We start from the raw sequence: 14,291 nt of genomic DNA, 5'->3' as shown, positions 1-14,291 counted from the left end.
AGCATAATCATCTCTCCTGCTTCCTTTTTTTTTTTGTGATGAGCAGAAAACAGGACAGAGTTGTGAGCATAACCAACACAGAAAGGTATTGCTATGGAAAATAACCTCATTTATGATCAGAAAAAGAACATCTGAAAGCTTACACTAGATAGAGAGACAAAAGCCACAGCAAAATGCACCAAGGTAACTGTGCTGCCGACTTGCTGCAAGCTCTTCGATAGGAGACCTCAGAGGGACAGGGCAGGGAGGGCTCCTGCCCTCAGGTTTGATGTACCACCTGAAATGCTTTCAGATGACTGCTCCCTGTAGACTAAAATGGACTGGGAAAGGCTTTGGGAGGCCCGCACAGTGCCTGACAAGCCCTGTTGGACAGGTTTGAATGAGGCTTGTGGCAGAGGAGACAAGCAGAACACTCCTGCACCCATCCCATCCCAGCTCGCACCAGCAGCCCCAGGTCATTAATTCCCAGCTCCATTGGTTTCCATAAAAAACACACACAAAAACAAACAGGCACACAAGCCCCCACAAAGCCACATACAGCATGCACAGCACTGAATCCTGCTCCAGCAAGCTCAGTCCCAAAGAACTTGTTAAAAAAACAAGTATTTTAACATTTTGCCTTCAAAAGGGGGCTTTTTTTTTTTTAAAGTTAAAAAAAAAGATAAGGAGGGTCAATGTCACCTTTCTGAAAAGGGTTAAATAGAAGCAGGAATGCTGTTTGAGCTTGAACAACCTTCATACAAACTCTGAACTACAGTTTCTGCATGTCCTATTTGGCAGCAGAGGACCACAGACCTTACAAAGGATGCAAAAAAGCGAGGGATAACGGAGAAACAAGAATGACCATATTTACTGCAAAGTATTGTAAGGCAAAAGGAAAGCATTCAAGTCCCTGGCTACCACCAAGCTTTACAAAAATCTGAAGAGCAAGACTAATCTCTATTTCCATCCAAAGAAGAGAATAAACAGTAAAGATAATAACCTAATAACAGCAAGAATAATGGTATTTAGGAAGGTTTCTGGTGTTACAATCAAGGGCTGACAAGAGCAAGCTGACACAGTATTGCTAGAAAGAAAAAAATTCATGTTTACACACTGCACGGCCTGCATTTAATGTGCCTTTTGTGCAAAGTCAGGCTCCACATCCTGGAGACGGCCAAGTGCATTTCTGAATTGCTCTGCTTAACCTCTCAGACACATGAGGAGCGAGATTCAGTAGCGTGGATTTGCTCCTTTGCTGGCCAGACCTACTCTCCAGGGAGATGATCTCACAGCTGCATAAAATTATCTCCAGCACAAAAGAGAGAATCTCTCACGGTCAGATGGAGCTGCTGCACCACTTATGAAGCCTGGCTGCTGACAAAACAGGCGTGCAATGCTCAAGCAATAGCTATCAAAACACCAGGCAATTTACTGCTTACGTGCCCTTCAACTGAGGATGCTCTCAGTCAGTGAGAACTTCTCTTGAGTGAACAAACAGAAATAATATGTTTGTCTGAGGCCCTGCAGACCACAAATTGAGGTGGATTTGACATCCTCAGGGCCTTATAATGCTGCTGTGCCCATGACAAGCAGTGTCCTGGCTCTCATACCTGCACCCCAGGACCTTTCCTCTGCAGGGGCTCCCAGGGACAAGGCAGCCAGCAGGGAGTCCCCACCCTGAAATATTTAGGAAAAAAGTCACTTTTTAGTAAGTAGCATGCCTTGAGCCCAGGCGAGGCCAAGGGCGCTAGGTAGCAGCACACCAGAAGCGCACAAAGAGCAACTTGGGCTGATTGCTCCAACAGGTGACAACCTACCAAGGAAAAAAAGCACATCTTCCTACCAGCCAAAGCACAAGCGAGTCCTTCATTGTCATCCAGGAGAACATCTCCCTGGTGCTGCGCTGAGCCCTTTTCTTCCCCCAGAACAGAGGTAAACAGAGCCCCTACAACAAGCAGCTTCCTTCTATAGTGTCGCTGGGGCTGCTTTATACCTTCAGCCCACAGGTCCTGCAGCCGCCTTCCCAGCATGCTGGCCTTTCCCCTCCGCACACCCCGGCAGCACAGCTGACCCGTGCTGGCCATTGCTAACGATGCCTCGCATGTATCTGCATCAGGGAGCCCTGCCAGCTGCTTCTGTTTAGGACTTCACTGAGTGTAGGCAAGGAGAAACCTTTTTTTTCCCAGTACTGATGAGCTTTTTCAGAGCAGTTTTCTAGCTGAAAGGCTGTGAAATTCAGTGTCAGTCCTCCATAAGAAAATCCCCCTTCTCTATGCCTTTGGGGCAATTATTACAAACAAACAAACAAATCCCAAACCACCGCCCTCATCATAATAACACACCCTTGTGTGATTTTTCTCATCCATTTTTTTTGGTATTTTTCTGACTCTCAGACCCAAACCACACTGAGGGCAGCACACCAGAGGAGATAAGTGAAGTACTCCACGTGCTGAGGCTGCGCTGCCAGCTTGTGTTTTACCTCACGGGCCTGAAACCTGGCCTGAGCGTGGGGCAGACGCTGGGTGAAGGTGCTGGGTGGCACTGAAGTGCACCTGAATTTCGGCTGGGTTGTGCCCAGGTGAAGGTGTCTGCGTACAGCCTGGGGTTTCTGATGGTGGCGCTGGAGTGGGACGTGAGCCGTGGACCCCCACAAAGTGCCTCACACTTGGATATGATTTTTCCCCACCCAAATCCCTGCTCAGGTCTGAGTGGGATTCCCTGTACAGGGCAGCCCTGGCAATCCTTGTGAGCCTCAGTCAGCCGAAGCCACGCTAAAATAACCCACTCCTACATGGATACGAGTATGTGCACCGACAGAAGTTCAACTGATTTGCTTCTTAAACACGCCTTTGGCTAAAGCCTGGTCAAAATGTGGCATTTTGTGCATTCAGGCAGCCAGGCTGGGATGCCGATTGAGGGCAAAAGCCCAGGAGCACAGAGACCCACCACCACCACCACCACCACGGGACTGCGGCCGAGGCGATGGCTGCGGCTCCGGCACACGGTGCACAGGGCTGGGAGATGCATTTGCGGGGCGAGGGAGCCTCCTGTTGGGGAAGACGAATCCTGTCTCGCATGGTCGGGAACGTCTCTGTGAGGAGCTCCACGCAGAGAGAACAGGGATGAGCGAGGCCTTATGTGTTTTGGGCCTTTACCGCCCATTTTTTTCAACGCTTCTCAGTCGCTAAGGCTGCAGCCTTACACGGCCCTGCCTCCTCTCTGCCTCCCCCATTTGCCTCCAGAAGCTGTGGGCTTGCAGGAAACATCAAATACCACAGGCATTGCCCCCAGCCTGTGTACACTGCAGCCCTGGGCACCGTCGGGCGGTGAGACTGCTGTGCCAGCACCCTGAGCCTTCCTCTTTCTGGCCGCGCTGTGCAATTCCAGAGAGGCCCATGGGGCCTGGAGAAAGGTGACGAGGATGTGCTGGCACTGAGACCGCATGAAATGTGACCAAGTGAGCCTGGCCCCTGCAGCTGGGACGTGTGGGACATCTGGAAAGCCAGGAGCAATGCGGAGGGGGCGACCACCTCAGTGCTGCGCCTTCACGGGCATCTGCTCCCCTGCCTCGGCTGAGTCAGACGCAGGCCAGGGCTGTGGGCCGGAGCCAGCACGGCTGCCCCAGGCAGGGCAGGGGAACAACCTCGCCTGAGCTCTGGGCTCTGACAGGCGAGCTCCAGGGCTTGGCCAACACGTCTGAGGCGTTACCACTCCCAGATGTCTGCTCTGTCTCTCTGCCAGGAGCTACCATGCTCCTAGCTAGAGCAGGAGGACAACATCTGAGTGGGCTTCAGCTGCCGCTGCTGGCCTCCCTGTGCAAGCCTCTCCTTGTGACCTCTCGGGGGCAGGCCGGACTATGAGGCCAGGGTGCTGAGGTGCAGACGTCCAGCAGCGTGGACAGAGGAGCATGGTGGTGGCCTGCAGCAGAGGGTGGCCCAGGCACGTGAGGGTGGCGATGCATCCCCTGCTTCAGCTGTGGCCAGGGCTTGCCCTCTGCTTGTTTTGCATGGGGAGCAGAGGCTGAGGAATGAGTGTGCTGCAAAATTGCACCCTCACTTACTGAGCACTGGCTTCTTGCGGCTGATCTATGGTAGATATGAATGCACCAACCCATTTGATTTCTTTTGGACTGTAAGTCCTCTTATTACCCATGGGCCTCCCCCAGACCTGCTCACCCTGTGTGGCAGTGCTGCCTTCTCAGAGCTGTTTTCCTGGGAGGGGTCCCCAAGACTTGGTGCAGGCAAACGCAGCTTCCCTTAGGGCACCCTCAGATGTGCAGCACAAAGCGTGTGCGCTTTCCTAGCACATTTTGGGTATCACAGGACAGAAGGGACCCTGTGTTGGCTGGCACAGTGCAAATCTGGATAATTCCTTTCGAGTCCTGAGTCCTCTCCACTGGCTGTGACAGGTCTGAAGGTCATCTCCTGGAATCACAGGAGCGAGAACAATTTGACTTTGGAGGGAAAAAAAAAAAAAAAAGCACAGCGCAGCATAGCTTTATTGCTGTACTTTGACTAGAGATGGAGCCCATACGCAGTGGAGAAGAGTGATGTCACCCCAGCCATAAGTTATGTGCTTGCATCCTGGAATTAATTGCCTTACGCCCCTCGTTATTTATAGCCCTGATGCCATTCCCAGCAGCCGCACACTGGGTTACTTCTGCTGCGATACCCGAGCACGCTGTGCCCACACGACCTGCAGCACTGGCAGCAGCTGTGTTGTGTGTGCAGATCCCACAGCAACTCGCACTGCTGCCTGCCGAGGGAACCGGGCCTGCTCCCTCCTGTGGCCGCCCGGCAAGTACACGGTCATAGGGAACAAAGCAGGGACCAGGGTCCTGGGCTGGTGATACCTCAAATCTCCCTCCGCAGCCAGCCCAGGGTTTATTCTGGTGAGGAAGGCTCCTGCCCGTGAAGCAGGGCTGTGCAGGCCGGGTTGGATGGGCAGAAGTGATTCCCAGTGTTGCCGACAAAGCCACATTAAACCTCAGCTGATTTTCCTGCTTGGAGCCAGCTTGCTGGCCACCACTGTGAGCAGCAACAGCGAGGCCCAGTGGGAGCGAGCAGGGCCAGGAGGCAGGGTGATGTGGGGAGCCGGGTCTGACCTAGCCCCCGGCTGCTGCCTCCCTCGCTGCTGGGGCAGACCCGAGCCAGGCCCCAGCCGATGTGCTGCGTCCGTGCCTTGAACGCAGCGCTGCGGCTGGCCAGAGGCACCCCTGCTGCTGGCACCTGCTGGCAAGCCGAGATTGTGGGCCAGAAATGGGGTGAGCTGCGTGCCTGCAGCGGGGCTGCAGTTTTGGAGATCTTCTTTTTCACATCTACTGGAAAACTTGTCTTAAATTTCTTTTAGGCAGGATATTTACTATGTTCTGAACCTCCTGTAAGCAGCATGGGCAGTATGGCTGGGGCTGCTCCCCCGCGTCCCCCTGCTCCCAGGGACAACACCTGTGGGGACGAGTGGGACAGGGAAGAGCAGCCAGACAACTCCTCACACGGGCTGTTCAATGCTTACTGTGGCACGGCCGAGCCGTTGCACCTTAGAGCTATTTTAGCACATGCTGCCCAGGGCCAAGGGTGACGGCAGCTCTTCCTCCGGGATGCGGAGGTGTTCACCATCTGCCCAGCCTCCGCTCTCTGACCAAAAGCAGCTGAAGGACAGTGAGAGCGAGGGCAGCAGCTGGGGCTGGAGGCCAGGCTGCAGCTCAGGTCCCTCCTGGCCGGAGCTTCTGCTTTGCAACGGTGCCAAAGTCAGCAGCAGCCATGTTCAACGAGAAACAATCAGCGACTTTCACACATCAGGAAACGCCAGCTTTACTGTCTGTTAGAAAATACGTATGACACGGTAATCAGATTCATTTTATTAAAAAACTTGCAATAAAATTCCTCAGAATTCACAATCTTAACTTTGATAGTTGCAATATTTTACTAGTACATAATAACACAGTCTCACATATTTACATTATAATCTTCTATATAACAAAAATAGCCGTGTTGTACTACTGAATAACGCTTCAAATATTAGCCTTAACATTTTGGTACTTCCCCCAGCTGAGTCACTGTCCATGCTCTTTAGCATTTACAGTATATAACAAAGCAAGATGAAACAAAAAAGTGTGTGCCCCATGATTTCAGGCAAATCCCTTTAAGGTGGTAGCTCTCTGACTCCCACATTTTTCAAGAGGTAAAGTGCATTGAAAGGGAAGATGTACACATCACAAAGTATCAGCAAAGAGTTAAACTATATGTGCAGTGCTGTACAGAAAGTAATGCTAGAAAAAAAGGCTTGCTTCACAAACTGCTACTGCTCTTTTTTGGCAGCAAATTCACAGGTAGCAGGAAAAAAGCTAACTAAGGAAAAGAACTGCCTATGCAAGTGCTACAGGATGATTTTGCTGTGGTCTTCCTCTAGGTGTTTCCTACACCAAAGTGTAGCAACCTGAAGAAAGGAACTTTATTTTATTCGTGGAGCTGAAGGGCAGTTCCCACCGTCAAAAACAGCATAACACGGTCAGGCTACGGAAAGCGCCTGCAGTATCACCAAGACCTTCAGCCAAGAATAGGCTCCGGTCCTGACGGACCTGCAGACAACAGAAGATGCGGCGTGCAAGTGAGTTCACACGTGTGCGTGTGTGTGTGTGTGTGTGTGTGCATGTGTGCAACAACCCTGCCACGTCCCCCCAGCTTCCTCGGGCTGTCAGCCCCACTGAGCAGGGCCAGGGCTGAAGCAGAGCCGCTCCCGTTGTCCGCAGCAGGACCGACAGCAGCCTGTGAGAATTTCACTGATACAGAACATTGTCTCCTAACTGGAAATTATTTTGGTAAGCTGTGTGCTGATGCATGTGGTATTTATTTTGTTCTTTTTTTTTCCTTCCCTTTTTAACATTGGCATTTGCTGGTATGGCTGTGCAGTGTGTGAGAGAAGACGTTGGAAAAACTTTGGAGCCATCACTGGAGAACAGAATACTTCTGCTCTGTTCATGAACTGTGTACAAATGGGACATTGTATTTTATTTTATTTTTTTTTGGTTTGCTTATAAACTACTCTAAATAAAAATAATTCTCTTCTGGAAATGGATGGAATGTATATTTGGACAAGTACAAAACCATTTTAAATGCTCGCTAAATACGAGGAACATCTTGCTATAAAAGTAACAGACCCTCCCACCCACTGTCCCCTCTTTACATTTCTAATTACAAAATGGTACAGTCATTTCAGGTTCCTAAACATGAAACAAGAAGTGAGGGTGGTATTACGTACATACAAAACATTTAGATATTGACATCTGTAATAACCGTATACATTCAGAGCAACTAAGTGCCTTGATCTTATTATTTTTAACACTACACAGGACTGAAAAATTAGGAAATAAAAAGGGAAAACACTATTTTTTCTTTTTGTCTTTTTTTTTTTTTTTGCATTCACTCCAGGAAGAATGAACTTTCACCAATTCACAATTAAAATAGTTGGGAGGGGCAAGATTAATTTCAGATGGAAAACTCATCCGTTGGCTTTCCAAACTCCACAAGGCATTTAATTCCTCTCATCTTCTCTGTTTCTCTCTTTGAAATACAGCTTGTGCTCAGAAAGCTTTTTTTTTTTTCCTTTTCTTTTTTATTTTTTTTTTTCCCCACAGAACAGAAGTGCCAGGGAAGAGAAAGCGCTGGGAGCAGCCTGCCTGGCGGGTGTCAGCTGCGCGGCAGAGGGCACCCTTGGCCCTCGCTCGGCGCCCCCAGCCCGCAGCTGCCATCTGCTGCACCCGCACCCGAAAGCCCACCTGGCTCCCCTGCCAGCTGCAGAGCTATCAATTAGTTCAGGTAAGGGCTTGTCTGAAGGAAAGGACTGCTTGCCTTGGATCAATCGTCCCTGTTCAAAAAGTCTGCTAAAACAACACCTCCACCCTCATTTTCCCTTTCTCCTAAAATATTTCCTTATGTTGTTTTTTGCTGCAGCTTTAACTGAGTTGATTTATATCTGTCGGCCCAGTTGCCCCGTATGTGCTCAGACACTGCATCTGTAAACCAAATGAGCCTGTTTGCACTCAGCGCTCCTCAGCAAAGCAGCAATCCAGCAGCAGCTAACAGGCAGCAGCCCCGCTTACGAGGCAGTCGGGTTCCCCTTAATCTGCCCAAGGCCCAGGGCCTGCCTCTTCTTCAGCCCCCACGCTGAGCCGTATCACAGGACATTTATCTGTGAGCCCTTCTATGCTACCAGGACGATGCACAGGGCACACCCGAAGGCGCTGACCCTCTGCACTGTGGCTGCCTCCCTCCAGCTGGGTGCTACTGGAGGTTAACTAGCTGCTTCTGTTTGGACTCGTCCTGGCCCACAGCTCTATCAGACTGGGCTCTACAAGAACAATGGGTAAAAAAAAAATCTCCATTATTGCTAGTGAACTAGAAGGCCATAAATGACTATCAGTTTTCTTGGTTTGCACAGACTGTAAACTCACACTCCTGGCTTATTTCACACTATATGCTCATCAGCTTTTCTATGGACAATGACCAGGAAGGAACAAGCCTCTTACAAACACAGCCTGGGAGCTGCCCGCTGCCCAGGCTGAAAGGCATCTCCCGCTGCTGAACATAACCTGCGTCGTCATTTCAGTACAGAACAATCGTCACAACAAGGGCTTGCAGCCTCGAGATTGTCCATGAAGGCTCGTGCCCTGATCTTTGCCCATTAATCACTGAATCCCCTCAAGAGGCTGCAGCATACATTCAAAGGAAAAAGTTGGTAAGGCAAAAAACTGGAAAATTCATATGATGACTGCACTCCAGGTTTAACCAGAATGGGAAATATAACATGTTTTACAGAAAATCTGTCACTGTGTACTGATGACTAAAAGCACGTAGAGGTGTTAAGTGATCTGCAGATACCTGCCATGGCAATCCTTCTGTATGCAAACATCTTCTGAGCTCAACATTTTTCAAGTTGGACAAGCGTTTCTTTTTATTTAGCAAAGGGGAAAAGAGGGTGGATTAACAGGTGCAACAACAAAGACTTTGGATCACAAAACGCATATTTCTTGTGAAACATTGAATTCTGAGCTAGATCTGTCTCCAGTGCTTGGGTTCATTTTGTTAACAAAGTCAGAACGTATCACAAACTGGTCATTCAACAAGAGACAAAGTATGGACTTTCTTGCAACAGCATCTTCTGGATCTGACCCAGACATCATTAAATTAAAGCAGTGAGATCCTAGGGACCTCTCATAGTATGCGATCTCAGTTCTTTTTTCAAGTTGCTTCTGTAAAGCCTTTTTCTTTATTGCCAGGTTCTCTCACATATGGAAACGCTCTAAAAATGGCAGCAGCTTCTGTTTTCACTACAATGCAGTTTCCATAGCTGCGTCAATGTACTTGTATATGCGTATGTGGAATTTTAATTCTATAGACTGCTTAAAGAACAAACTGCAGCACTACCATTGTCTCTGTCCTGTTTTTGAGGCTCTGAAGCAGTCGGGAAAAAACAAACCTCAAACTCTCAGCAAGTGCCAGACCTGTGCCCGCAGCAGAATGGGTGAGCTGAGGAAGGGATGCAGCAGAGCTGGTGGCTTGCACATCCACATGCACGCATTAGGTTGGTTCCGAGCACAAAACTCTGCCCATGCAACTTTTTACATCTTCTACCTATTGAACAGGCCTTTGGGAAAGCAGTTCAGCGAAACCCATGAAAACCAGAGGGAACTCAGAGCACAGGCTCTGCCTGTCCAGGTTTCCTCCTGCAACCCAGCCGGAGTGAAGACAAGCTGGTGAACGCTTTTCCCACACTGTGCTCACCAATGGGAAATAAGAGAAAAGAGCCTCAGGTGACAGGAACAGGAAGAGACACACGATGAGCCTAGTGACAAGAACATTTTCTCAGAGCTGTGCTGCCTTCTGGCCACTGGCCCCGTGCAGGACTGGCCCCTGGTCCCAGCCGTGCTGTCCGGACAGCAGCTGCTGCAGCAAAGCCATCCGCACCACGGCACGAGTGTGCAGAATTACACACCTGAGCACTTTTTTTTTTTTTTTTTTCCCTCCTGGCTGCAGGCTAAAGGCTGCTCTCTGTTCTGAGCAGGCAGGGCCGTGCCCCCAGCATCCGAATCCCACCTATTTAATGCCAGAGCCCTGGTGTGACGGGCAGCAGTACCGAGGAATCACAAAACGCTCAGGAAGGGACCGATTGCGCCCAAACCTGCCAATGAGGAGATTTAGTTTTACCCTATGAGGAATCACAGCGGAGGGATTCACATAGGCAAAACTGTGCACGAGCGTAAGGATCTACAGAATTAAGGCTTTCGCATGTGTTACAAACATACCTCTGGGCTCTTAATATTTATGAAGCACCTCAAATTGCCAAGGCATTTCACAGGTTATATATACAAAGGACATTTGAGCCAGGACCTGCTTTAGGAAAACATTTCCATTTGACCCAGGGTCTTAAATATGCTACAGAAGACCTGTTGAAAATAATGTGATTTTAGAGCAAGTCCAATATTAGCCTTAAGTGCTTTTCTGAACAAGGACGGATTAAAACATTTACTTAAGTGCTTTCCTAAGTTCTGCCTTCAGTGCTGTGTAACCTGGCCTTGCACTTGTTATCACGTAACAGCGCTCAGAGCTACACAACTCCTGAGGAGAGAGACGGAGAAACTCCTTCCTGAGCAAAACTGCAGAATTTGGAAAACAAAAGCGGAAAGTCCCCTGACCCAGATTTGCTAGGATGATTCTTCTGAAAGACCATAATATGGTGGTGCACAAAATCACCTCACCCGCCTAGCACCCTGTCCCTGACGGTGGCCAGCCCTGGCCCCTGAAGGACCAGGTCTAGGAAGGGATACTTACAGAAAGAGCATGCAGAGTGTGATCCCTCTCCAAAATCCTTCCCAGCTTCTAGAGGTATGGGCAGGGTCTCAGTTACAGTCTGTGTGCTGTCCTGTTGAGCACAGCTCCCTTTAAGGATTTTGCCTGCAAATGACCCACTTCAGCATCACCTCCTGCCTTGCTTTTTTTTTTTATTCCAGCCTCTTGTGCAAACACAGACCTCGCTTGCTCTGCTGTGCTGTGGGGGACTCCATTACAGCACCAGACAATTGGTCAGTTTGTCCATTAAGTTAATTCAGCTTGTAAAAGAAAATGAAGACTTTGTGACAGGTCCTCTGAAACCCACATGACTCAGCCAGGAGTTCTGTTTGCGTGCTGGGTGCCGTGGGCGGATGTTAGAGGGTCACTGACAACTTGGACATCGTGTTCGTGATGTTCCTGTGACATGCAGCACCCAGGCTCCAGTGCTAGGGAAGAAACTGTACCAGCGTGTGTTCTTTTCACAGGGAGCCCTGACTGGGTACACAACCAGCTTCTCTTTCCCCTGAAGTCACTCACAATGAATTTCACTCTTATGTGAAGGGCCAGTATGAGGTATAAGCACCACTTAAATCCTACTTCGTTACTTCCAGAGCTTAAGTGGAGCTGATGTGATTGGTACCTTGTGTGAACTCTTGTGAAGGGGTGAATTTCAGCATCGGCTCCCCTCACAGTGTGGGCCTTTCCCAGAGTGGCAGGGAACAGACGAGATATTAAAGAATAAGGAAAATGTGATAACAGAACCACAACTATTGGCAAGGGTGACTCAGCCGCACCCTCCGGAACAGTCTCTAACTTCCTTTTTACAACAAACAGATTCCCAACTGCTTGCATCTCTTTAATTAAAAAGAGATGTTCTTTTGAATGGCATATAAAAATGTAACAGCACATATCTGGATCATGGTTTTGAAGCCTCAAACATACCCTGCAATTTAGTGACTAAGAACATCACAAAAAATAAGCTATAAAATGAACAGAACCAAAAGTATGGAGGATAATTCTTCCTTCTTCCTGTAATAAAAAAGCAAGTTGTCAAAAATTTTAGGGATAGTTCTAACCACATTTGTTCCTGAATAAGCCCTGATAAAATGAATTTTGGGTGGGAGCTGTTTTCCACAGCTAGTGAATAAATCCACAAGGAAGATTAAATATAGCAAGAATGCTAACAGTTGCGTTTTGAGATGCTGCTGTGACACAAGTGAAGACGTTTGACCTCTCCATGAAATTTCGATGTAAGACGAATCATTGATTCTGCTGACCTACTTGGGAGCCAGTAATGTGATTCAAATCATCTGACTGTCAACAGAAAGCATTTACTCTTGTAAAACAGTTAGCTAAGAGGGCTTTTTCACAGCTGAATATTTTGAAAAATGAACTCATAGGTTGAACAAGTAAAAATAAGCTTTTTTTCCTGGAAAGCATAATTCAGTATGGACTAATAATAATCACAGGTCATTATTATTTAGATATTTTGATTTGCGTTGCTTCTTATTTACAAATTCCTTCCTCCCTACCCAAAATGTTCTGGTATATATACTTATATAAATTGCAAGTATTCCGTTATGCTTGCAGCAATGTTAACAGGGACTCTGGAGGGCAATGAACCACCTGAACTCTTGTGTTGGGTAACAAGCTGGCAAAAACTGCGGAAAAAAAAAAAAGAGAGAAAAAAAGGAGAAATGCAGAAAGAAAAAAATAAAACAAAAAACAAAGCGGTAAGTAAACATTTCATCCAGCTGCCTCCTGCTTCATTAACAATTTCTGACACTGATATCAGCATCTCCGGACCCCTTCTAAGAACATTTTTTTTGTCTGCATAATGCACAGCTGTTAACAAGCACCCTCTGGAAATCCCTCAGACACTCTTTCAGCCTACTGGTCAGATTCTGGTCTGTAAAGTTAAGCAAAGATGCAATGTTACACTAGACCTTTTCCAGCTATAGCCCTGTAACTTGAAGGAAGGCTGTCGATGTACTGACCACTACTGATAGCATAAATCTAGCAAAGGACCACAAGGACAGAGTGAAGCTTAATGCTTTCTTTCTCTCCCTCAACACTGTACCATACTTGTCTCAAATAGAGCTCTACGTAAAAGTCAACATAATGCTGTTTTAAACCAAATCTCTGCAATCTTTTTTAATTCAGAGCTCTCTTACAAATAAAGGCCTTCAGAATACACAGTTTCCAAGGCTCCACTTAATGAAAGCAGGCTTCACATTATTACAGGGTGCTGGTGCACCATCCTTCTGAAGCCCTGTGTACTTCATAAAGAAGCAACAGGCAATGATACATCCTGGAGTTGGATCACAAAGTGACCAGTGAACAGGAATTCAGGTTTCTGGATTGAACTCTTGAAAAAGCTGGGCGTCAGTCAACAAAAATAGCGTGTCTATCCATAACAAACTACAAACAAACAAATGTAACAAACATACGTCTTTTCCAAAAAAAAAAAAAAAACAAAACAATTGATCAAGTGTAGAAAACACTCAAGCTGTCATTTCAGTTGCGTATTTATGAGCCATGAAGAGTTACATGACTGCTCTCAAGCACGTGGGTAAACTGGAAGTGTTCATCTCCCGTGTGAACAAACCAAACGTATGTAAGTTGATGGAACTGCATCCAGGCAGACACAACTGTTGCTATTGCTTTTCGTGACCATCTCAGAATGGAGTGTGCAGGAGTGACAGTGCTCTGGAGGCATGTGCATGACTGGTCCAAATCCTAGAAAGCTGACTCGGTCCCTCCCTGTGACCCTCCCCTGTAGTTTAGTGTCGGAGCTCTGTTTGTTTTTCAAGACTTCACCTCTTCGCAGTCTTGATCAGTGGAAAGCTCCACATCGGAGAGTCCAACCTCCATTGCCATAATCAATGAAATATCTGAATCACTGCTGACTGCTGGTTCCTGTTCATCTGTGAGGGCAGAAAAGACAGGAAAAAGGCATTATGTTCACATCTTTCTTACATGTCAAAGGATTACTATTTTTCAGGTTTGCAGATAGGACCCAAAGGCAGATCCAGGTTTCTCCACAGCTGAGGTTGTGCTCTGTTTCCAAACTTTGCTCTTATTCAATATCTGTCTAAAACATTTTGAAAACATCACAAATTCGACCCCATCTGTAGAGAGAAACACGATGACAAGGAGCCTGGATGAGTAGTACTTTCTTCCCTTCCTCATCCTCCCAGGGCTCTCTGTTCAGGCCTTTCATCCCCATGACCTTCCTCTCACACACCTGAGCACTTCCCTCACCTTCTTCCCCTTCCCCGACCTGCCATCATCCTACTCTCTCCCCCAAAGGCAACAAGGTAAGGATAAAATCATGGGCACATGGTGGAATGGCTTGGTCATCAGGAAAACATCTCTAACAGGAAAAAAAGCCTGCCCAGACCCTCACTAGGTGATAGACTCTCTGTTCCCAGAGGCTTTCATAATGTTGCTAGGCAAATTCCTGGAAGGAGTAACGTGGGG

At 47.8% G+C, this 14,291-nt stretch overlaps 2 protein-coding genes across 6 annotated transcripts in view; both read right to left on the bottom strand.

Moving 5' to 3' along the window:
* The window catches only part of TBC1D9 (TBC1 domain family member 9), a 70,218-nt gene extending 68,191 nt beyond the window's left edge, over positions 1 to 2,027 (bottom strand). For 2 of the 4 annotated variants that reach the window (XM_083834853.1, XM_083834854.1), the window contains exons 1-2: positions 1,800 to 2,027; positions 1,593 to 1,659 (exon numbers count right to left, since the gene is read on the bottom strand). In XM_083834853.1, coding sequence (XP_083690979.1) covers positions 1,593 to 1,659; positions 1,800 to 2,012 — 280 coding nt within the window. In that variant the 5' untranslated portion in view covers positions 2,013 to 2,027. The remainder of the gene's footprint in view (positions 1 to 1,592; positions 1,660 to 1,799) is intronic. The other 2 variants (XM_083834858.1, XM_083834855.1) reach the window with 2 other exon arrangements.
* Positions 2,028 to 5,816: 3,789 nt separating this feature from the next.
* RNF150 (ring finger protein 150) overlaps positions 5,817 to 14,291 on the bottom strand; it is a 121,537-nt gene continuing 113,062 nt past the window's right edge. For both annotated transcript variants that reach the window (XM_083834927.1, XM_083834926.1), the window contains one exon: positions 5,817 to 13,735. In XM_083834927.1, the coding sequence (XP_083691053.1) occupies positions 13,732 to 13,735 (4 nt within the window). In that variant the 3' untranslated portion in view covers positions 5,817 to 13,731. The remainder of the gene's footprint in view (positions 13,736 to 14,291) is intronic.

This window comes from Anser anser (assembly GCF_964211835.1).
Source record: "Anser anser genome assembly, chromosome: 4".
NCBI classification, from domain to species: domain Eukaryota; kingdom Metazoa; phylum Chordata; class Aves; order Anseriformes; family Anatidae; genus Anser; species Anser anser.
This window is presented reverse-complemented; position numbering and strand designations above follow the sequence as displayed.